The following is a 24036-nucleotide window of genomic DNA, read 5'->3' as shown; positions in this document are numbered from 1 at the left end:
TTTTACGGAACGTTCCTGGCTCCAGAACCAGACGTAGACAGACGCTAGTTCTTTACGAAGATAGAGCAAGAGGGACGGAATGACACCGAGGATCTAAACGATGAGACGACAAGTATTGGTCGAGCCTCGCAATGTAAATCAAGAAAATATGATAGAGATTAAACATCAGGTGAACTAAGCCAATTCAGCGATCAGATCAAGACATGAAAGCATAACGATAAACTCGCTTGCTGCACACTTGGTCGAGCCACCTTGCATGTTCGTTGATGTGAGGTTGGGACTTGGCCAGAGTGTTGCACGTGACTGGCCCCACCAACTTCAAGGGGTGTGGGACTGACTGGCGTTATCCCAAGGACACGGAGCCAACTTCACAATCCACCGACGCCGACTTCAAGCAGTCCGCCAAACACCGCTGCCCAACATGAGCTACGGCAAGAAAGACGAAGATGCCGATTTGGGCCTGGTGAAGGTGGACAGGACCCAGGTATTCCAAGAAGGTGAGTGTTTTCCCATGGAACTGCTCCGTCGCTTACCCTTCGAGATTCGTGCGGCGAGCAAGCTGGCTAATCCCAGGGTGAACAGCACGGCTATTTAACAGCTCCCCCATCCAGCCGCGAAGATGCCGAATTCTCCTCACCAAGATCGCCCTTCTCCTCTATACGGGCGAGAAGTTTCCGACGAACGAAGCGACGACCCTCTTCTTCGGCATCTCGAAGCTTTTCCAGAACAAAGATGCCAGCTTGCGACAGATGGTCCACCTTGTCATCAAGGAGCTGGCTCACTCGGCTGAAGACATTATCATGGTCACGAGCACCATCATGAAGGATACCGGAGGCAGCACCGATGCCATCTTCCGACCCAACGCCATTAGGGCCCTGTGCCGCATTATCGATGTACGCTGAAGCTGCTGTCTCGAGCTACAAGGGAGGGAAGGAGCACCATGCTAATTAAGCTTCCAGGCCACCACAGTCCAGTCTATCGAGCGTGTGATGAAAACTGCCATTGTCGACAAGAACCCCTCCGTATCGTCTGCGGCCCTCGTTTCCTCGTACCACCTCCTCCCGATCGCCAAGGATGTCGTCCGCCGCTGGCAGAGCGAGACCCAGGAAGCTGCGGCTTCCACGAAGTCCTCGAGCGGCTTCTCCCTAGGCTTCTCCTCCTCGAGCGGTCAATTGCCCGCCAACAACTCGACCATGCCACAATATCACGCAATTGGTCTGCTCTACTCGATGCGCATGCACGATCGCATGGCGCTTGTCAAGATGGTTCAGCAGTTCGGTGCCGCTGGTGCAGTCAAGAGCTCGGCCGCCATTGTCATGCTTGTCCGCCTGGCCGCCCAGCTTGCCGAGGAAGACCCATCGCTCAGGAAGCCGATGATGCAGCTGCTGGACGGCTGGCTGCGTCACAAGAGCGAAATGGTTAACTTTGAGGCCGCTAAGGCCATTTGCGACATGCGGGATGTCACTGACGCCGAGGTCTCCCAGGCCGTACATGTGCTCCAGCTCTTCCTTACCTCCCCTCGCGCCGTCACCAAGTTCGCCGCTCTCCGGATCCTCCACAACTTCGCCTCCTTCAAGCCCAACGCCGTCAACGTCTGCAACCCCGACATTGAGCTCTTGATCTCCAACAGCAATCGATCGATTGCCACCTTCGCCATCACCACTCTACTCAAGACCGGTAACGAGGCTAGCGTCGACCGTTTGATGAAGCAGATCTCTGGTTTTATGTCGGAGATCACGGACGAGTTCAAGATCACCATCGTCGAGGCTATCCGCACACTGTGTCTGAAGTTCCCCAGCAAGCAGGCCGGCATGCTTGCTTTCCTGAGCGGCATCCTCCGTGATGAGGGCGGTTACGAGTTCAAGCGCGCCGTGGTTGAGAGCATGTTCGACCTGATCAAGTTTGTCCCGGAGTCGAAGGAGGATGCCCTTGCTCACCTGTGCGAGTTCATCGAAGACTGCGAGTTCACCAAACTTGCGGTCAGAATCCTGCACTTGCTCGGTCTCGAAGGCCCCAAGACCTCTCAGCCTACTAAGTATATCCGCTACATCTATAACAGAGTGGTTCTAGAGAACGCCATCGTGCGCGCGGCCGCCGTCACCGCCCTTGCCAAATTTGGTGTCGGGCAGAAGGATCCCGAGGTCAAGCGCAGTGTCGAGGTTCTCCTCACCAGATGCTTGGACGATGTCGATGACGAAGTCAGGGATCGTGCCGCGCTTAACCTCCGACTCATGCACCAGGAAGATGAGATTTCGGAGAAGTTTGTCAAGAACGGTATGTCTTTCACCCGCACCTTGCGAAAGGTGGCCCGAATACTAACCTCTTCACAGAAAGCATGTTCTCCTTGCCGTACTTCGAGCAACAGCTCGTTATGTACGTCACGTCAGAGGACAAGTCTGCGTTTAACAGCCCCTTCGATATCTCCCAGATCCCTGTCGTTACCCGTGAGCAGGCCGATGCCGAGGACCGGACGAAGAAGCTCACGGCGACTGCCCCGTCTCTCAAGCCCCCGAAGGTTGGACCCACGAAGGCTGCTGCAGGTGGCGCGGAGGCTGCTGCGTCAGCAACTGCCGCCACTCAGCGTTACGCCCAGGAGCTGATGCAGATCCCCGAGATGAAGGAGTTTGGCAGTGTGCTCAAGTCGTCGCCCGTTGTCGAGCTTACCGAGTCGGAGATGGAGTACGTCGTCACCGTGGTCAAGCACATCTTCAAGGAGCACGTCGTGTTCCAGTACGAGGTCAAGAACACACTGGACGCGACAGTCCTCGAGAACGTATCCATCGTGGCGACGCCGTCCGAAGAGGAGGAGCTCGAGGAGGTTTTCATTATCCAGGCTGAGAAGCTCCCCACCAACGAGCCCGGTAAGGTTTACGTAGCCTTCAAGAAGGTCAACGGAGAGGGCTCCATGCCAATCAGCAGCTTCTCCAACGTGCTCAAGTTTACCAGCAAGGAGATCGACCCGACGACGAACGAGCCCGAGGATACTGGCTACGACGACGAGTACGAGGTGGCCGAGTTCGACCTTGCGGGCAGCGATTATGTCATTCCCACGTTTGCCAGCAACTTCAACCACATCTGGGAACAGGTGGGTGCGGCTGGCGAGGAGGCCGAGGAGACTCTGCAGCTCAGCAGCATGAAGAGCATAGCAGGTGAGTATCCCTCCCTGACCCAAAACATGAAAGGAGCTGACAAACTCGCAGAGGCAACGGAGCAACTTGCCAAGGTATTGTCGTTGCAGCCTCTGGAGGGTACGGATGTGCCGGTCAACCAGACGACACATACCCTCAAGCTGCTCGGCAAGACTGTCGGCGGGGGCAGAGTGGTTGCCAACGTGCGGATGGCTTACTCGTCCAAGTCTGGCGTGACGACGAAGATCACGGTTCGCAGCGAGGAGGAGGGCGTGGCGTCGCTTGTTGTTGCATCGGTTGCTTAAAAAAGAAGATACTTGTTCGGAGTTTGTGGGATCAATACAAATGGTCGGATGTTCCGAGTAAGCCAAGATGTACGTACGGCAGACGAAAAGAGACGAGGACCTTTTTTCTATCACAGCCGACTCGATCAAAGCAGCCAACGACGACGCCGCCGCCACCATAGTAGTAAGGGGGTTTTAAGCTGGAGTTTTTGAGCGCACAAGCGTGCGCGTTGAAAAGGGCCAGCGACTCGCGTACATCTAGAATGAAGACACGAAAAGAAACGAGGACGAGCTGCCTGTGCTTTGTTTGGTGTCGCGGTGTATTGAAATGTGTGATTGCTGCCAGTCTCGTCTCTGGGCCAGCCATGACCGGGTCTGAATGCTTGATACCACCATGCCACTATCTAATGCTGACTAAGACAGGGAACTGCCGCCAGAAGCTGCACGGCTTTGAATAAGACGACATAGCACACGACCGAACCCTGTGCCGGAGCTGTCACGCGTCCGAGGGTGTCAAGCCTCGCGGCGCGGTTTGATGGGCAAAAGAGCGGTTGGCGTTGGGCATGACTGGTTCCGTCCTTTGGGTCGGGGGCTTGGAGGGCACTGATCGAAGGCTTGACAAGTGTGGCACGGACCAGAAAGGCCGTATGGTGTCCTCGCTAGTCCCGATAAGGACTAGTGGGACATTCCAGGATTCGTCGGAGTCGCAGGAAGCTCGGGGCAGACGGGAGAGAAATGACGTTGTCGGTGACGGTGTGCGCTGTAAGTATCCGTACAGGCCACTCACCTACTGCAGAGCTGTCCAAGAAAGAAAACTTAGCTCGAGCTTGGGTCGCGAGCAGAAAGCGCCGGCCACGCGACTGACCCCCCCGGCCGTTGCTTGTTGATACCACATGTCAAGTCCTCTCTCTGTCTTTTGCTCGGAGTTTGGTTACAACCTGTTGCTCTTGAGGATTCCCTGTCGCCTGTCTCGGACCCGTCTGAAGCGTCTTTCTCTGTATCCGTACAATACCTACTTACTACCTACCCACTCCGCATCTTCTTAAACCTTTTCCCTTCCTCCAACCAACAACAACCTATCTACTTACCTTGCCTCCTGCCTTGCCCACTCCCACCCCGCCGAAGTCGTTGGCCACTTACCTTACAATTGGATCTCCACCCCCCTTGGTCTGAAGCCATCGTCACCGCTTTTGAAGGATAACGGATACGGATTTCTCTGGGACCCATCGACTGGTTCTACGGCGTTCGCTCTCTTCCCCGGGCCCCGCTTACCAGAGCTTCCGACAACCGAGAAAAAGTTACCGGCAAGCCAAAACCCAGTCGCCCTCTCGGTGCCAACCGGATTGATCTGTCCAAGTACAACCACTACCTCAACAAAACACAACACAGCACCAAACGACGCACGCAAAGAACAAGATTGCATCCTCTCTTTCAATATGGTCTACGTGCGCCAGGACCGCCTTCCGGCGCTCAAGGAGTACAAGTACTCGAGCGTCGACCGCTCGCTGACGTCAAAGTACATCCTCAAGCCCTTCTACACCAACGTCGTCATCAAAATCTTCCCCATGAGCATGGCGCCGAACCTCATCACCCTGTCTGGCTTCATGTTCGTCATCGCCAACGTCCTGACGCTGCTGTGGTACAACCCGACGCTCGACCAAGACTGCCCCCCATGGGTCTACTACTCATGGGCTATCGGCCTGTTCTTGTACCAGACGTTTGACGCGGTCGACGGTTCGCAGGCGTGAGTTTTCCCCTTTTCCACGACTTTGCTATCCGAGCAGAGATTTTAAGACGGTAGAACGTGAAGAAGCTAATGCTGGCTTGGTTTTGTGTCAACAGCCGAAGAACACACCAGTCCGGACCCCTCGGCGAGCTTTTCGACCACGGCGTCGATGCGCTCAACACCTCGCTCGAGGTCCTCATCTTTGCTGCGTCGCAGAACATGGGACAGGGTTGGATGACTGTCGGCGTCCTCTTTTCTTGTATGTTCTTAATGCTCCGTTGGGTCTGCCCCCACCAGACTCTAGAGACACCTCCCCCAAAACATTTCTAGTAAAGCTAACAGACACTCTCTCACCAGCACTCCTCACCTTCTACACCCAGACATGGGACGAGTACCACACTAAGACGCTCACACTCGGCATCATCAACGGACCGGTCGAGGGCGTCCTTATCCTCGTCGGCGTCTACGCGCTGACGGGCTACATGGGTGGCGCCTCCTTCTGGCAGCAGTCGCTCCTCCGGACATTTGGCGTCTCGGAGAAGCTGGGCATCCCCGAGTCCCTGTACGAGCTTTCCTTCACGCAGTGGTACATGGTCCAGGGCTCTTTCGTGCTCGTCCTCAACACGATCGAGTCGGCGCGCAACGTCATCAAGGCCCGCCGCGCGCGTGGTGACCGCTCCCGCGGCGCGTTGCTGGGCCTCCTGCCCTTCTTCGGCATGTGGGTGCTCATCGCGGCATACCTGCTGCTGCATCCGACCATCCTGTACTCGCATCTCGTGCCGTTCGTCATGTTCGCCGGCGTCGTGAACGCGTACTCTGTCGGGCAGATGATCACGGCGCATCTGGTGAAGCTCGATTTCCCCTATTGGAACGTCCTGGGCCTGCCGCTCGCATTCGGGGTCGGTGATGCGCTGGGCCCGAAGTTGCAGGAATACTTCGGTTTCGGCTGGCCCAGCGCGCTGGGCGATGGCGTCTATCAGGTCGCCTTCATGTTCCTCATGCTCGGTCTGGCAGTTGGTGTTTATGGCAGCTTCGTCGTGGATGTCATCGTTACCATTTGCGACTACCTCGACATCTGGTGCTTGACGATCAAGCACCCATGGGTCGAGGGTCGGGACGGCGAGGGCAGCGCCCAGGTCAACGGCAAGAAGTCTCAGTAAACGGAGGGGAAGCAACTCTTCTCTTGCCTTTGCTGTTGACTGGGGAGATGCCAGTAGACCGTTTAGACACCGTTAGAAATGGGGGGGGGGGGGGGGGGGGACGCCCGCCGTGAAGGGTTGAATGAGGGTCGAGTAAAAGGTTCGATCCAGCACGTCGCCGGCCCCTCCATGAACGACTTCCGCGTATTGAAACGAATGAGAGCCACGGGCTATCGGAGGAAATGAGAGTATGACCAAGCACATGACGGGATAAACGATGGTTCTGGGACGACGGCGATGGAGAAGGCGGTGGAATCAGGGAGCAAAAGTAATGATGTGATGGAAGTCTACGCGCGGTGTTTTCTTTTCTTTTCTTCTTCTTTCTCCACCTCCTAGTTGCTTTCTTGCTGTTTCTTGTTCATCAATCTGTATCTCCTTCTCGGCACAGCATATGTCAGGAGTTCAGGCGCATGTACCGGATACGAGAGGTAGACTGTGACGTGACGGACACACGGCCGTCACCAGAGTATGCCTGCTTTTACCTTTAACCTCCCTACGTACCTACCGAGCTGCTGTTTCTCTCTCACACACATACTGGGGTATTTCTGCCGTCACGAACGGCGGTGTCTGTCCCTTCGAGCAAAACCACTTAAAATGAGATACCACACTAATTCCCCACGGCCCCGGCATGGTTTTCGGTTTTCATGCACCCCGTCCCCGTCCGCACTCGTCCTGACGTGTTGTACCTCCTGTGGCCCCGGTGTACTTAGGTAGCTGCTAAGAAGTCTGGCACGGTTATCGCGGTACAGCTCGACGGAGACGGAAGGATCCGGTCCGGACGGAGAAGGGTCGGAGCGTAATCTGAACTTACGCCCGCCCGCCCGCCCGGGGCTGGCGGGGAGGGAGGGGTTTGATCCCGTCTAGGGTATGCAACGATCCGATCGGAGGAAGAGCCAAGCAACAGAGGGAGAAACGTGAAGTTAGGAGCAGAGAACCGGGGGGCGGCATAACGACCATTTAAACCTTGGGCCCGGGCCGGAATGGAAGCTCAACTGCCCCCCCCCCCCCCCCGGGGCGCGCAACACGCGACGGCGTTGTTTCAAGCACCACCCACCCACCACCACCACCCGGTTGGCAAAACCCCGTCCGTCTCTCCCCTCCCTCCCTCGCTTCTCATTCGGGAATTCAGAACAATAACCAAGGCAAGCCACCGCCGCTCGCGAGGAAAACATGAAACGAAACGACGCGAAGCGGGCACGGTTTCTTAGTTGGGGACACCGAGACATTGCTATTTCCAACACCCTTCAATGATGAGAAGAGCCTCATATCCTAAAGGACCTAAAGGACGTCGTTCCCAGGGAATGGAAGGTGTTAACCTGGGCCTGCGAGGTCAGAAATCCTTCCGACCAACGGACCCTCTTTGCTAGATAGGCTCTGTCCCCCAGAGACAGAAAAAGAAGAAAGAATTTGGGATGGAGGAAAAAGCAGACCAGAGTAACCCCCAGAAGCATCCAACGCGTATGTGCCCACCACAAACCTATCCGTGCGTGCCGAAGCGGCGCCCGCCCCGCCCAGGACGAGCGTTTCTCTCGTCCGTTTCTCCAACGATAGTAGTCATGATGCTCCGGCTGCCCCAGCCCGCCGGCGGACGGCTTTCCTTGTTGCTTGGCTGGATGCCGTCGCCGGCCGGAGGCCTGTTTGTTGTGTTTCTCCATATACAAGAAGCCATATCGTCTAGTTAGTTGAAACCTCATTTTTGGTCAGATCGCAGGTGCTTGAATGCCCCCCCCCCCCCCCCCCCCCCCCCCCCTTCAAGCCAGAATTCCATCGCACCGGTCGAATAGCAATCATTGCACATAACTGGCAACGATGCAAAATAAGAAACTTCAACGGCCAAATCGGGCACAATGCCGTCTGTCGTTGTAGCAGGCGTTTCCCCCAATTCCGTCCTCCGTTTGACTCCGTTTATCCATAACGCCGAACCTAGCGCCGCCGGTGCTGCAGGTTGCTTACAAAGCCACATACGCGGCCTTGTTGAGGGGTCCCCGCTGTCGCGAATCACGGACTAGAGCAGCTCGTCACTTCCGCTGGCGACGCTGCCTTGGATGGCCTCCAGGATGCAGCGCTCCGAAAAGACCGGGCCCTGGCCGTCGCACCGTGCCTGGTTCTTCAGCCGCTCGCTCACGTCGCCCACATCCACCATGCCTCTCTTGAAGAGTGGGTGGCTGATGATGAAATCCCACGTAGCGCCAGCGGCGAGCAAGCGTTCTCCGTCGGACGAAATAGCGACTCGGTGGCTAGGCGTCTTGTTGTTGTGCGGCGCGAGCAGGTCCGTGTAGAAGTCTTTGGGATTGTAGTGCATAGGGCCTGTCATCCGCGGCTCGGGGGACGCTGAGCTGTGGTGGCCGTTCATCGACGAGGTGGCACGTAGGATCTCGTTCTCGGTGCTGATCTTTTGCATTTCTCGCTTGAGCCGTTCGTTTTCCGTCGACTTTTGCTGTGCTTCGGCCTCGAGGTCCGCGAGCTTCGCTTCCAGATCCTTGACGTGCCTCTCCTTCCGTTCCCGGAATGCGCGTTGTCTGCATCGCAGTCGCGTGTCAGTACTGGCTTCCATCATCAAATGGGCATGGTTCGCATCAACTGGCCAAGGGCCTCGTCGTCGATTCATGCGGGAGAGGGCGTGGCGGAGGTGCAACGTACGCGGCGCGGTTTTGGGCCTTCCTCCTCGACTGGGCGGGCGTCAGGTCTTCGTCGTCCGAGTTGGACTGGCCCCGACGAGAATGATCGTCTAGGGGCTCCTGCTTGTGGGCGACAGCATCGGGCTGGGGCTTGATCTGGTGAACGGGAGGAGCGCTCATTCCATTGTGCTGTGGCGGCTGAGGCTGCGACTGGACGGGCTGCTGGACGGGCAGGCCATGATTTGGCGGAGTAGGAGGGCCGGGAGGACCAGGGAAAGAAGTGTGCTGGTGGTTAAACTGGGCGGGAGGATAGTTATCAAAAGAGGCGAAGTGGTGGTCGTTTGGAAATTCGGCGGCGTAGACGTCCTGCTCATGTCATGATTGTGTAAGTGCAGGTCGCAGTACGCTAAGCGGCAGCCCACCAGTGGGCGGTGGGTATTCGGGGGCTCAGGGACGGGAAAGGAATTCGATGACTTACTGGTGGAGATGTCGTGTTGAAGTCGTCTGAACCTGCGGAATTGGAATGGGATGGCGTGAGGGGCGGGATGCCCATGAACTGGTAGGGCTGCGTTTGCGCGAAGTACTGATGGGAGAAGTCCATAGTTGCGATCTGGTCTGAACAGGCTGGCCAGCTCGTTGGGATGGGAAGAAGGGTAAAGGTGAGGAAAAAAAGGGTAGAAGTTGGAATGGGAAGCGGATAGGCGTGTTCTGATGAGGGTCTAGGTCCAGTCTGGTCCAGTCCAGCTGTAGAGGCGGGGGGGTGGTTAGGCCGTAAGTAGGAACAAGCGGAGGACGACGACGAAGACGAGAAGGGAGGGAGGGGGGATAGTATGTAGCGTCAACAAACCTACCAACAGACAGTACTTGCTCTAGAGTCTTAGGGCGAGATGGCACTCACTGGCCAAGTGACATTTGGGTTGATGGAGGGGTGGATTGGCTCACCAGCGACAAACGGGGCAGCAAACCGGACACCGAGTAAGGTGTGAGATGCACAGACCAAGACTGGCCAGGATAGGCCAGGAGTGTGTGCATGTACTGCACTGTGACTGCACTAGTACCCAGTACCTTGGAGTGCGACGGAGGACGCGAGGAAGCCGAGTCGACCGAGCTACGGGCTGAAGGCTGTGGTGCAGGTTGCAGGGTCAGGCGAGCCAAGAGAAGAGGTCTAGACAACAGAGACACCCCCAGAGCCAGACAGAGTTAAGTGCCTGCAGTCCTATGTACCTACCGACAAGGCTGGACGGGACAGGCCTCGACAGGCCGGGACAGGGTCCGCTAAGGCAAACCGTTGGCGCAAGTTTCGAAGGCCTGTATCACAGACAGCATCGGTGCCGCCAGTACCAGGGTGCCGGCTGACGAAGGGGTCCTCTGTAGAGTACCTATGGCTGCGAGAGAATCAACAAACGTCCGAGGGGACTAAATAGAACTTGTGAGGGGGCAGGAGGTCGGCATTGTCTTCAACTTCGACGGGTGTGGTGGATAGAGGCCAAAATTGCTTTGGCATTGTTTTGAAAACAAAACTCATGTATTCGAGTTCCACTCGGGCTTTGCATTTCTTGCTATGAAGTGTGTACGGATACAAAGCCTACATATGGTGTGCAACCATCCGTACAGTGTATCCGAAGACCTAGGTCTGCCATCCTTGACCGGGCCTCTTTTTTTGTGTCAAGTTCGAATGAAGCCGAGTATGCTTTGCAAAGCTTCACCACAACCATCGGGTAATCGGATCAGAGGGAAGACGGCCGGCAGCACTTGGTCCGCGCTGTGCCTGAAAAGCCTTTTGACGTTTTCCGTGACTCGTCTGAGTTGGGTTGGAGAGATGAAGCACGTCGGACCAGACGATACTGCCCCCAAACCGGCGTGGGAGGGGCCTTCGGGTATGACGGCGAGGATAAGGTTGCTGTCGATGAGGCAGAGGACAAAAGGCCAAATCCAAGTTTGTCGGCGCAGCGCCATGTTGACAGATGACGGATCCCTAATTAGAGTTGGGGCCTGTTGATGAGACTGGCCTGATGAATCCGCATGAGGCAATGTTAAGACTTGGATGTTGAAGGTCCGAACCTGAAAGTAACAGCCCGGGAGCAAATACGTCCCGTGCTTGTTTGCTTCATCATCATCATCATCATCATCATCCCCTTTCCCACTCCCCAAACCGTTAACGGCCGCTCCAATCTACCTGTTGCTATTGCGCACGTCGCCCCGAACCAACAGTCGTCCGGGGTGTACGAATACAATGTTCGTACTCGCTCCCGATCACCGTTGGCGGCTTGTGTTTCCTTTTTTTGCTATTGCTCCGACAAGGGTATCCTTCCACTGCCGGGAAATGGTGCAGCCTGCCTTATTCCACCTCGTTCTCTCCCCTCCCTTCCCACCGGCGCCTGCTCCTGCTCCTGTTACTGGCCCTAAGTGCTTCTGCCCTTCCCCTTCTCCGGAGGATTCATACCATGACTTTAAGGCATGCAACTGTCCAGTACCAACCAATGCTTGACGCCCCTCGACGACTCTACTGTCAGGACAGCACCATCAACATGGCTCCTTCGTCACGGGCTCGAGACATGTGCTTTTCTACTCGCCACGTCCGGCGCTTCGTTACACAACTCTCCTCGCGACTTGCAAATCACCAACCCATCTGCCAACGTTGACGGCTGGTGGGACATTGGCAGCATCCAGCATCCTGCATCCAACGGCCATCATGAGTTTCGGCGATTCATCCCCGTCGAGATTGCAGCTTTCTGCAATCGCAATTTCACAAAGACACCCAGCGCGGTCTTAAACCTCCGCCGGCCACCCACCCCGTTCCCTTCTAGCCTTGCTTTCCGCCCTCGGGCGTCTCTGTCGCCCCTCGTTCTCGCGAACTCTACTCGTCGACTGCGTCGTCGCATGTTCTGACTCAAAGACCACCGAGCCAACTTTATTTCTATCCTTTTAGTTTTCTTCCTTTTCTAGAAAGGCAGGCCACACCTTCACGGCGATATCCACTGAGCAACCAACAAGAATACTAATCAGAAACATATCTCGATTTGCGGCTCCCCTTCCTGCTCGAGAAAGGAACCACCCATCAGTCGTGCTGAATCATGGACTCGGTACCCATCTCGGCGAGTGATCTACAGCACTCCATGACAGCCCCCTGAGGATCCCTCCCGTCGACAGCCGCTCGCTTACGTTAGCTTGACAAGCGCGACGTCAGGCTGGCAATCGTCGATGCTCATTAAAGGCGGGAGAACGTTTCTCGCATGGTTTCTGCAGAGTTGGTGCCCTAGACAGGCGCAGGGAGGCACGGCACTGTTCTGGCGCTGTCTGCCCTTTTTAGCAGCCACACGCGCCCCATGCCGCCAACATTGGTCAAAGACGTGAACACAGTGATTACTGTACTACGCTTGCTGGTTCACCAGTCGCCCTCTCCCCGGTTCTTGTCTCAAGATTGCCTGTCCACACCCTGATAGGAGACAGATGCTGTGACGTACAGTGTACGTACAGTACATGCCATGCAAATCGCCATCCTTTCCCCCAAGTTCCTGGTTCCCCCACAAGAGAACCAACTGTTTGTTCATCGTCCATCTTAGATCTTGTCTCTTGTCTGAAACCCTAGCACGCATGGTTCAAGACTGGCACTGGCAAAGCTTAACCGTTCGACGTGTCCCACCTCGGTTCACGTGGTCTCGAATGACCTTTCCGTCGCTGCAGCAGTGGCTTTCGCCGATAGTTGTTGGTTATCGCCATTCAGCTGGCGCCGTCACCATGTATTCGGTCCTCCTACGACACTCGTACAATTGGCATTCCTATTCCTGGACACCGGATGACTCTGAGCGGTGTAGTTCACGCAAGTACCGAAGGCAATTGCCGAGGAAACTCTGATATCTGACACAGAGCTCGTCAGTCCTGGGCAACCTTGGCAAAGGCGACCTGGGAAACTCTATTCGACGTTTGGGTCATCTTTATGTATTTCCAACGAGTTCGGCCATGGACAATGCGGCATGTCACGGTTGGGCTCTCTTGGGCCCGGCCCCATAGCATGCACGGGGGCACGGGACAAAAAACGGCACACGATGTGCCGCTCGAGGGATGAACCTGCCAGGAGGTTTCTCTCGTAATCATATGATCAGCCACTCTCGCAGGCCAATCCTGCTGCTTCGCTTCCTAGTACTGCTCTGAGACTAGGATCGGTAGCATCACCGACGTCGTATGTCTCCCGAGACGGACCTTTCGATCGAAGATCTAGACTATAGTGCTAACCGAAGGTCGAACGCACTGCAGGAAGTCCAGCTCACGCATGCTCGCGGATGCTACCTGACAACGCCTACATAACCGGCAAATCGAACCCCGGACAAGAAGGCAGGCATTTTGGCCCGGTGGCGATGACAATCATTTCCTGGACTTACTGGCTTAACCTGTCCGCTTGGGGACGGGACAGGGAGCCGTTAAACTTATCGACTCCTCGCACGAAAATAGCCGCCGCTGACAAAGACGCCCGACGGTGTCCTTGGTTGCTGTGCATCGCTTTGGAACGTCTTGGGCCAGATGGGCGCCGCGTCGCCGAGTCTCCAAGGTGTTCTGCCACTTTGGTGTATGGAATCCGCGCTTTTCAACCGATCATAGGCGATTGGACAATCCGGCCATTGGGCCTTGTGGCTATGATGGCGGCGAGTCCATCGAAGGAAGAGGCACACTGGTCGCTTGAGCGGATACTGGGGCGGTGATCTCACCTCTTGGGATGTGAGACAAAGTCCCAGCAGACAATAAGATCACCGTGTGGATACGCGCCTGCAGCAGAGACGTTTTCCTAAGCGCCGTCGGGTCTCGGCCAACGGTGCTCCTCTGGATTCCTGCCCTCTGCGCGTGACCAGCGGCAGCCCTACCGTAGGGCTTATCGTGGGATCCAAGGGGAGCCGCCGCCTGGGGGGTTGCAGCCCAGAGAGGGTAGGACAGAGAGAGGTTGGCCACAGCCACTCCCGCCGTCTGCTGACGCTTTTGCCGCACTCACATAGGCCCAAACCTATTGGGGTCTTCTTGGTGAAGCTCCGTCGACCATTCCCGAGGTGGTGAGCGGTGGGCGTACGATACAGGCCCCTGTCTGCACAAGCTGAGCAACCTTGGCGCGCTTATTCCTGTTGAGTAGCATCAACGATGGAGCGAGCCTTTGAAATTAATATCACCGGCTGAAAGGTCGTGAAGCCTTCGCCTGGTGCTTGGCGGGCCGTCATCCACACTTAACCGGATATCGCCCCGGGATGGTGGGGGGCGGGGGGTGATGGGTGGGAGATCGACCAGTTCCGTAGTGTACTCCCCAGCTGGCATCTGGGTCGGCGGACGGCGGAAACCCGCTCTCTTCTGCTGCACCATAATCGGATGATCTGTTTAGTTTGACCTCCCGTTCTTTCTTCTCCGGGACGGTGTGGGATTGTTTTGGTTGTTCGCATAAGACAGGGCGTAGCATTCTGGATGACGCGCCTAGAGGTGACTCAACTACAACCACCACGACACAACCATTGATTGCTGTCACCAAGAATTGCGTTAGGACATTCGGCCTCTCGGCGTTTCCCCTGGCAAAAAGCCATACTCGTACCAGAAGTTCATCCGTTCCGGAGAGAAAAACCGGAACCTCTTTCGATTTACAAGATATTCAATGACAGCTCCACGCGCTGTTGTCCGTCTTGTCTGAGTTGACGCAGGCTTGGGGCGCTGTTATCCTTTTACCATTGAGGCCCGTTGGTGATGAGTTTAAGTCTTCACCTGAACCAAGCCACCTTCCACCTTGGCACCTCCTCGTATACGGACATTCCTCCTCCTTCATCGCCGACACTTTTCTCCAGTTTTTTTTGAAGTCTTTCAAGCGCATCGCATACCCACTTCTCGTTGTGACAGAGGGGCGGGTCCTTCAAACAGCAGCGGCATCGATATCGAGCTCCCGTTTAGTCGTATTTAAGGCTCCCCGTGTGTCATCGAAGTCGCTGTGACTGACAGTTCAGGTCGGCACAGGAACCAGGACAGTGGAGTCGCAGCAGTGAATTCTCCTCACTGGTCAATGCCTACACACTCCCACCGGTTATCATGGCAACTTTTTGAAGGGCAAGCAGTTGCATCCTATGCTGCCAAAGCCGTGGAGGACCCGGAAGAGCCTGGAATCGGCGGCAACCTAGTGGTGAGCCTAGACCGAGTCAAGCGAAGTCGGGAGGCTATGCCTCGTGGCTAATCCCCCTTCTACAGCATCTCTTTGACGGATGGCTGTTTTGTGCTGCGGCCAGTTTGCTCTGCTTCCATAGCTTGACAACCAAAGCCTCCGGGTCGTGCCTTCGAAACGACGAGCCCCCCCCCCCCGTAAGGGTACACAACTCGAACGGGACAGCAATTCACGAATAGCACGTCAGGTAACGCTTTCGGCAAACCGGAATTTCCGCAGGTGAATGCTTCGGGCACTTTCCGCTCGGAAGCGGCGATGTCTGATATTGAAAAGACAACTACAGAGACTTCCGTTATGCTCGAGCAGCAACACTTTCCGAAAACAAGGCAAAAGCAAAACCAGACATAGAGCCAAACGCAAAAGTCGTCACGTCGTAAAGGGGTTGTACACTTCACCACTCGCATCCGCCGCGGTCCGCAGCTTCTTGTTCTGCCTGCGCAGATAGGTCTTGGACGTGAAGGCCATGCAGAATGTCAGGCCGGCGAAGACGATCTGGAGGATCATGGCCATCGTGTAGCGCGGCGAGTCACTGTCGGGAAAGAAATAGGGCGACATGACGTTGCCCAGGTGACCCATGATGTTGACGATGGCGCCGCCAGCCGCACGCTTCTCGGGCGTCTGGCCGAGCGACGAGACGGCCCAGGTGTAAACCTATGGCGAGAACATGTCAGCATGGAGTTGGAACGATCAACGAGGGTCTGTGAAAAGACGTACCAGAGCGTTGGCGGAGAAGGAGCCTGACGTGTACAGGAAGGCCGCCGTGTAGCGCGCCGCCGTGTTGAGGGTCGCGACGGAGATGATGAAACCAACGATGGATATGCAGTTGTTGGCCATGATGTGGAAACCTCTCTCCTTCTTCCTGTCCGAAGACCACGCCACGCCGAAGGACACCGCGGTGCCCAGGATGTAGGGCGGCGCAGTGAGGACGAGGGCCATCGTGCTGCTACCCATGCCGAAGCCGCGGACCATGGTTGGGAAGAAATTGTTGAAGCCGTAGGAAGATGTCATGAAGATGTTCATGAAGATCTGGCGGTTTGATACATCAGCAAAGGAGGTGGACGCCCCCAAGGGGCCGGGGGGGGGGGGGGGGGGGGGGGGGTACTCACGAAAATGTACGTTTTCAGATCGGTCAGCGCCAGACGCAGACCCTGCCAGACTGTCGAGTCGGTAGGCTGCTCCACACGGTCGGCCTCGATGCGGGCCACGGCGATCCTCCGCATATCTTCCGTCATGGACCACATCGCGCCCCCGGTCTTGGAGTGAGGATAGTTGGGCAAGATGAAATAGGCGGTCAACGCAAAGAAGGCACTGAGGATTCCTTCGAGCACGAAAAGCCACTGCCACCCACGGAGTCCTGCGGCCCCAGACATGCCGGAGAAGACGCCGGCGGCGATGAGGCCGGAGAAGGCTTGGGCGAGGACGAGGCCCGAGTAGAGGAGCGCGGTGCGGAGGGCGAGCTCTCTCCGGGTGTACCAGCATGACATAAGGTAGACGGCCTTTTTTGATTGGTCAGTGCGGGGTCGGGTACGAGAGGGAGACAAAACTTTTGACCGACTTACACCAGGGAATAGGGGGGCTTCAATGATACCCAAGATGAACTGGACACCAAAGAGCTGGCCCGGGGTGGTGACGGCAGCCGTCGTGGCGGAAACGCCGGACCACAGGATGGCGCAGGTCGGAAGGTAGAGGCCCGGGCGGACTCGGGTGATGAGCATGTTGGAAGGCAGCTGTGCCAACATGTAGCTACAGAAAAGTCAGTTGGGGTGGTTCACTCGGGACGGGGGGAGGGCCTCGACTGACCCGACGGTGAGTAGGGCGACTGCGGTACTGTAGTCGGTGTTCCCGAGTTGGAGTGTCGCCTCAAAGTCCTCGTCGAGACGGGCTTGTCTGTACCCCAGAGGTTAGCGGGTCGGGGGTTTTCTTTTTTCTTCTTTTGCTTGCCCACGCGAGCATGTGCTTCCTGTCTTACGCGATGTTTGTGCGGTTCAGGTAGTTGAACATGTACAAGATCCACAGCTGGGGCAGCAGCGTCATGTCCAGAGTCCGGACAATCTTCTTCTCCTTGGCCTGCCAGTCCGGGATGCCGAGGGCCTCGATGGCGTTCACCCTCCGGGCCTCCTTGAAGGCCTCCGAGTTGTTTGTCGCGGCGTGCTCGAGGAACGCGGGCTCGTCGTCCGTGTTGTTGGCCTTCTCCGAGGCCGCGCGCGGCGCCCCGGCTCCCATGGTGCTGCCGTGGATCGTGGGCTCCTGGCCCGAGGGCGCGTCGGGCACCTTGTCGTTCGCCATGTGTGGGAGTTGCAGAGTCGGGGAAGAGAAAGGGGGAAGGGAGAGAGAGGGGGAGGGAGGGATCGACGATGGGTGCCCGTCTGCTCCTCCCAAGAGCACACAGAGCATCGTCGCTCTTATACCCTTTGGACCGTGACCGCGTCCCCCCACACTACTTACCCCAGATTACATCCCACACTACTCCGCATTGTTGATGGACGGAGATGTTGGACTCGGCGGAGGCGAAACCACCCCCTCCATCCCCTCTCTGTCTTTCTCTCTCTCTCCCTCTCCCTCTCCCTCTCTTTGAGGAGGCATTGAGGGGTTCCGTTTGCTCTCCCCCGGTATTGGCGCCGCGGGCGACGGTGCTTGGTAAAGGTTGGTCGAATAAGCCCGCGTAGTCCCATCATGGGCCATGATGAGAGAAAACCAAGAAACGCAACGTTGCCGGGAAGTGAGAGACCGGGCTGAAGTCCGTGATTGTGGAGGTGACATCACGGGTCCCTGTATAAAAGCCCTCCGTCGGATTCTCGCCGAGCGGAAGACCAAGCATTGGCAAAGGATCCGTATGGAGACGGGCTCGCCCGGGGTGCACGCGGTGTGGAGTGTATTCATTGGTGTTGGTTAGTCAGCCAAGGCCTTGGGGGGATCTTGTTCAAGGCGGCCAAGCCGGAGAACATGTCCAACTTCAACATACGCCGCCGCTGACGCACGGTTTGTGGTAGATGGCCCATAGAAGATGAGAGGGGGGTGGGGAGGCTCAGGCCATGCGGCTCGCGGGGGATGACGGGCTCGCGGCTGAGATTGTTTGGCGGAGGCCCTGAGGGAGAGAAGGAGGGGACTTGCGGTGTTGGGATGCTCCGGGCCCATGATGTTGTCCCGTCCCCCTCCCCCTTTTTCCGAAGGGGTCCTTGCAAGATGCTGTTTGAGGAGAAGCGGTGATGCGATTTGATTGAGCGACGAGTCGTGACGGGGAAAACACCGCGCGTTGTCTGTCGATGCGGGGAGGGACGGGCGCTGTCGCTTGGCTCAGGTTGTTCGAAGACGAGGGGAGTGTCCGCCTTGATACGAAGCGTCTCCGCTGCTCCGCTTACCTTGATATATTTCATGAAAGTGTCCTGGGGTTTCCGCCGCCCCCATGGGCCAAACATCGGGGGTGGGACACCTTGCAATGGGAGAGGGAGGGATCCAGCTCCGCGGCGATGTGGTTGGTGCTCCCATGCTTGGCAATATGTTGGGGGAAGGGGTTTTTTTTTTCTTTCGTGGAGTCTGCATAATTATGAGCACGCTCATGGTTGATCTCTCGTCGGAAAGTCGTGGCGTGCGTGGCGTACAGCTCATCGGCAAGAGACAAGACCCCGAACGCGTGTTTGTCGAACCTGGGCGGTTTTCCGTACTCCTTGTTGTACGGATACTCCCCCGTGCTGTTTGGGGTGCGTAATATTGGTATCAACACCACCCCTCTCGTGCCCCCGGGTGGGATTCGCTTCGATTCTGAATCGAGGCGGACGGGCTCGGAGGCGGTCTAGGGGACATCCCCATCCCCTTGGGTAGACGGGCAATTTCCGAGGTGCTCCAGAGAAGAACTGCTTTGCCACCATAAGAGCCTGTGCATTGTTTATATCCCCGTATGTATCTGCGTTACTCCAAAACTGAAAGTTCATGATGAGTCGCTGCTTCACCCACAACCGAGAACAGTTCTGAGAGATACGCTGCGCTCTGTCAAAGCTCGTCTGGCCTGTCATTGTGATCGATATCCTTCACCCAGCGGAGTTGAGACTAGGCGAGGGCAGCTCGTCGAAGTAGACACAACAGTATGGCTTGTGTAGTTACTGATACCTTGAGATAGAACAGATTGCCTGGCTTGGGCGCTCACTTCTATGTGTAGCTGTCGCATGTTCTTCTTGAGCTGATGGAACAAGCACACGGAGAGAAAACTTGGGCTAGATGTCATTGAGGCGTATCTCTCCTGCGCTTCGTCACGATGAGAAGATCCGTTATGGCCACCACAGCCGACTCTTCTTTCTTCTGGTCCTAGGCTGTCTGGACGGCCGGTAGTCGCTGCTTCAGCGCGGTCCAGCGCAATCGTTTACCCCTCGTCACCCAAGAGGATGGTTGTCTCTTGGCGATGGCTCACGGAGCTCACGGCCCAGCCCAGCATTGTTACACCAGAGACGGAGCCATGGCACTGCGACGATTCAGGAGGGCGGGGATGGCTGCGGGAGAAACCTTCCCCTGACAAACTCGTCGACGCTTAAACTGGATTTCTGGTCCCCGCCGAACCGCCGAAGGATTGGTTGCATGGCGCTGCCTTTTCCAAGAGGTCGTGGGACGGCGATGTGTTCATCCCATGCATAGATACGACCGTGTAACGACCATAGAGATAGTGTCGTTGAAGGCAGTCTGCCGGTTACCAGCGGAAGGAGGAAGTCTGGTCATACATCTGCCTCCTTCAGACAACCGCTAGTGGTCATCCTAGACGCAAATCCCTCGCTCCTCTTAGACAAGTCCGTCCGACCCTAACTTCGTAGCACAATCCAGGTCTGGTATTATAGCGGTCTATGGTTCCTCGGACTCACTGATCTCTATCTGGGCAGTTGCTCCGTGTGTTTGACAAAAGAGAGGCCCCGCCGCAACATGAATGCGGTTTGGAACGGTTGACTTTGGGCTGGTCTGTGTTTTGTTCGATGCTAATCGTGATGTTGGTAATTGTCATCAGAACATTGTTCTCGTCTGATAACTCAGAGAAGAATGAGGAGATGGCGTGGTTGTTGAGTCGAAGTCCAGGACCTAGGTTGGGCTTCGGTATCAATGAGACACAGGCATGGCGAGAGAAACTGATGATGCAGATAATTAAGGGAAGGAGTCCGCAGGAGCACGCCGACCGGTCGCACCGAAGAAGCGATCAGCCGGGCGATGGCCTTAAAAACACCTCCAGAGCGTACGGATGGACGTGAACGTTGTTGACTATGTTTCGAAAAGACCAAGTCTTATTATTCCTCTTATGCCAGGGGTTCTGGGCACTCTATAAGAAAGACGTGGACGTAGGCGTCGGCCATGTTGTGGATGCCATATCAAGGTGTTGGTGACCGACGAGATCGGCGGCTAGTTAGTTGAAGCTCGAATGTTTTATCAAAGTCCGAAGCATTGTAGTATGCAACTGACAATCCGAACATACCCGTGCGGTTGGCATCCTTCCCCAAACAAACATAATCGCTTATGGCCTTGGCATTGGGACCGACATGATCACCACAGGATTGACGGGTGCAAGGACAAGGCTCGAATCTGTAAGGCTCTCTGGAGACTTGGCTCCCTTCTGCGAGTGCTCTGGACTCGGCGCCCGGGGCGTGTTTCTGTCTCGATGGTCCTTCTCCATCCTGATCTCGACTGGCCGCACCATGGGCCCCAGGTTCCAAAGTCCGCCGGTGTCGTAGTAGATTAGAGCAAATGATTCGAATCGTGGTATACGTATACGTACGGAGTTTTGGGACGATTCAATACTCCAAAAAAAAAAAGGGCCCAGCAGGTTGACTGCTTATGCCGGCTCATCCGTAGCGAGGCCACAAGTGACGGTGACCAACATGACCACCGGCTGATCTTCGCCTGCATTAGCTGACGTTGAATGGTCACACAGGCTAACGTGGGACGGTACGGCCTTTTGTACTATTCTTATTGTGTCTTTGACACTGATACGGTTAGTAATTCTTTCTGGATATTCGTAGCTGTCTTGGATAGTCAAGTGGTAGGCAGGTCGCCAAGGTTGAGTGAGAGTGGGGAAACTGCATGAAGCTCTTGGAACTCGAACCGTTCCTCAAGGACTTGCAGTTCATCCTGTGAGTTGAACCCAGCCGCAGGAATCGTTGAAATGCAATTTGCACATACTGCCAACAAACTATATGGTCTAGAGATAGCTCGTCGTCTAACCAGTTTTGCTAGGTCTGCGACGTCTGAAGAGATCACTCAACTGAACTACTTACGAAAGGACAATCCACAGTATTTGAGGCATTGCTCGCCAGCCCATCCCTCGGTTCGGCAATTTCTTCGACGTCTCTCCGCATCTCGCGGCCGCCGATTTCGAGGGCCGTACACTTGGGCTCCGTACCCGGGGGGAGAGCCCCCCCCCCCCCCCCCGGGCAAGACCTAGCGACGGCCAATGGGCCCGATTCTTGCTCGTCAGCCGACCAGCATCAGGCACGGGACATCACATAGCCTCCTGGAGGGCGTATTCATCTGCCCGACTGACAATATTTGGGAGGATCTAAGGCTCTGATCAGATTTATTCTCAAACACAAGGAGCCTGGGACTTGGCTCATTATGTCGGAGGACAGACGGTGGATCAGACGAACGGGCGGCCCGTAACACTGGCGGCACGGCCTGGAAGACGTAGAACCTCGGATCTCTTGCTACAAACTGTAGCTACAGAGGAGCCGTGGGATGATGGCATTGTATGGAATGAGAATGTGCTGCTGCGGTACAAGATTGAAATAGGGCGGCCACAATGACGTAGAAGGAAGTCAATTGGATAAAGTAGCAGGAGTCTAATAAGCATCATGAAGGGACTTACTGAATATATGCTCCAAAGAAACCTGGACAGGAGGGTAGCGGCAAGAGAGAACATACGGAGCATCTTGAGAACGAAGGATGCCACTGCACCTTGCATTCCGCTCAGTTCATCACTGCAATGACAGCAAATGAGGACACACTACAGGGATAATGCTAAGGACTTCCTCGCACCTCTGATGAACGAGAATCACTGATGTGCGTCTCAGAGAGAAACATCAAACAATGAGGGAATGTATCAGCTGGTCAAGTAACAAAGGCAGGTGACATAAATATGTCACGGCTCAATAAGGGACAACAGCAAGTTGAGGTACGCAATCATCTCGCATGCGGACAGTCATAGCAAACGCCACTGTGACGGCCCTCCGCAGACTGACGATTCCAACACACCAAACAAACACTATTGTCTTTGACCATCTGCGCCAAACCTTTGACGATGCTGTGCCTCCACTGAGAGGGACCAAGTTGACGATGGGACAAGCCAGATTGCCTTCAACGGCAGTCCAGGCAAGATAAAGTTTCCCGATTTTTCATACTCTCTTTCAAATTGGGCAGGTCTGCACAGAGAAATACTGTCGGTCAGTTGGATTTGGCGGCAGGTCGTTGCACAGAGAAAATAGATGTAAGTGAAATGAAATGTAGTTGCTGTTAGACAGACTGCCATCAGAAGTGACAAGCAATGTTTCTTGGTAGGGGTGAGGGTGGACCTCTCCATTCGGTACCCAATAAAATTCCGGAATTATGCAGATGCCCCGCTTCTGTCGCAATAAAGCCACCTCTCCCTGCAAAATTAGAGGAATCCCTACTTAGTTGACCTCATTTTGCTAGTTTCCAACAACAGCTATCTGCCTAGTTAATCAGCAATCGTAGTGTAGCGGTTATCATCCCAGCCTTCCATAAAGAAGATCAGCTGGGGACTCGGGTTCGACTCCCGGCGATTGCATTATTTTTTGTTTTTATGAGTGCTTAAACGCTTTCTGTGAAGATTTGTCGCAGGCCCTTTTTTCTTTTGCTAAGACCTTTTCTTCGTTCGTAGCAGCAAACAACGGACTGAATGAAGGCTTGACAGTCGCTTCCTGTTCCGAGTAGATAGAGACTCGGTCTCAGTTGTGAGGTTGCTGTTGTCTGTAATCTCTGTTTCCTCTGTGTTACTGTCTGCTGCTGCACCTTTCGAAACTTGCTGATAGGTGATGCAGACTTCTTCCCCATTTGGAGGATTCGTATCCAAAGTGCGCCGTTTATACTTGGAAGCATATCCTACCAGGTACAGAGTATCCATATTCACAACAAATTTGCGACTGTGTCCCCTCCACGAGAACATCTTTGACGCCAGCTCGGGCTTTTGGTCTGGACTTCGGTGCAACAACATGGACCTCCTCATGAAAATCTCAACGCACAGCACATAGCACACAGCCCGCTTTCCTCTCTCGCGTCTCCATCTCTGCAGCATGGGAGTGCACTGCCACAGACAAGTCATGACATGGAATGCTTCTCGACCCAAGCACGGGAGAAGCACACGATGCGATGTGATGTCACAGCAGCAGCCGCCACAGACGATATACTCAGAGCGCATACGGGCGCGTCATTTATGCAGAATAAGTAGCTACCGCCGCCGTCTCCTTGACACAACATTGCCACTAGCTTCCATCACGATGCATACCGATACTCACTTCGTCCTTGCAGGTGCTGGCTGGGCTTAAAAATGTTTCTTGACTCGCCATGGTATTGGTGAAAGCCACCGCAACACGACATCAAACCAAAACATTGCAACCCTTCTTCACGTCCACAGACGCGCGAGCACGGATAGGGGCACATCCTCTGCCCTGGCCCCAACCAAGCGGTTCATGACCAGGTGAGATGGACACATGCATCTGCCGCCCTGGCTGGTCCGCTCATGTGCGCTTCCTGTGCTTGGGAGTGAAGGTGCGGGTTCGAGTTGACCCTTTTGCTTTTGCAGACGTCAATCCGCGCGTACATACCCGCCTGCCTTGACCTGCCTTGCTTTCCATGAGGCTACTTGGCGAGGCTGGCTGGTACACAGGCAGGACCTAGTGTCTGTCTTGAGTAGGCTGCATACT

General features: G+C 55.6%; 4 protein-coding genes across 4 annotated transcripts; 2 read left to right on the top strand and 2 right to left on the bottom strand.

The window, feature by feature from the left end:
• The first annotated feature begins 365 nt into the window (after nt 1-365).
• CDEST_08190 (Putative clathrin/coatomer adaptor, adaptin-like, coatomer/calthrin adaptor appendage) lies at nt 366-3747 on the top strand. The gene is made up of 5 exons (XM_062924349.1): nt 366-497; nt 583-893; nt 960-2274; nt 2331-3149; nt 3201-3747. Exons 1-5 carry the CDS (start codon nt 422-424, stop codon nt 3431-3433), a joined length of 2754 nt encoding a protein of 917 aa, XP_062780400.1. The 5' UTR covers nt 366-421; the 3' UTR covers nt 3434-3747.
• Nucleotides 3748-4291: 544 nt separating this feature from the next.
• Nucleotides 4292-7028, top strand: CDEST_08189 (Putative CDP-alcohol phosphatidyltransferase). The gene is made up of 3 exons (XM_062924348.1): nt 4292-5156; nt 5255-5397; nt 5496-7028. Exons 1-3 carry the CDS (start codon nt 4849-4851, stop codon nt 6296-6298), a joined length of 1254 nt encoding a protein of 417 aa, XP_062780399.1. The 5' UTR covers nt 4292-4848; the 3' UTR covers nt 6299-7028.
• Nucleotides 7029-8342: 1314 nt separating this feature from the next.
• On the bottom strand, nt 8343-9556 carry CDEST_08188 (Putative basic-leucine zipper domain, transcription factor PAP1, Yap1 redox domain superfamily; the record flags this gene model as incomplete). Its single annotated transcript, XM_062924347.1, has 3 exons — nt 8343-8856; nt 8978-9321; nt 9434-9556. 3 exons carry the CDS (start codon nt 9554-9556, stop codon nt 8343-8345), a joined length of 981 nt encoding a protein of 326 aa, XP_062780398.1.
• A 1876-nt stretch (nt 9557-11432) lies between these two features.
• CDEST_08187 (Putative major facilitator superfamily, MFS transporter superfamily) lies at nt 11433-18004 on the bottom strand. The gene is made up of 7 exons (XM_062924346.1): nt 17103-18004; nt 16934-17020; nt 16693-16876; nt 16240-16629; nt 15848-16159; nt 13216-15784; nt 11433-13141 (listed from the first exon to the last, which is right to left on the bottom strand). The coding sequence occupies exons 1-6, from the start codon at nt 17525-17527 to the stop codon at nt 15500-15502; spliced, it is 1683 nt and encodes a 560-aa protein (XP_062780397.1). The 5' UTR covers nt 17528-18004; the 3' UTR covers nt 11433-13141; nt 13216-15499.
• Nucleotides 18005-24036: the final 6032 nt, after the last annotated feature.

The sequence above is a fragment of the Colletotrichum destructivum genome, chromosome 5 (genome assembly GCF_034447905.1).
Source record: "Colletotrichum destructivum chromosome 5, complete sequence".
NCBI lineage: Eukaryota > Fungi > Ascomycota > Sordariomycetes > Glomerellales > Glomerellaceae > Colletotrichum > Colletotrichum destructivum.
The sequence above is the reverse complement of the archived record's forward strand: the minus strand, read 5'-3'. Positions and strand labels throughout refer to the sequence as shown.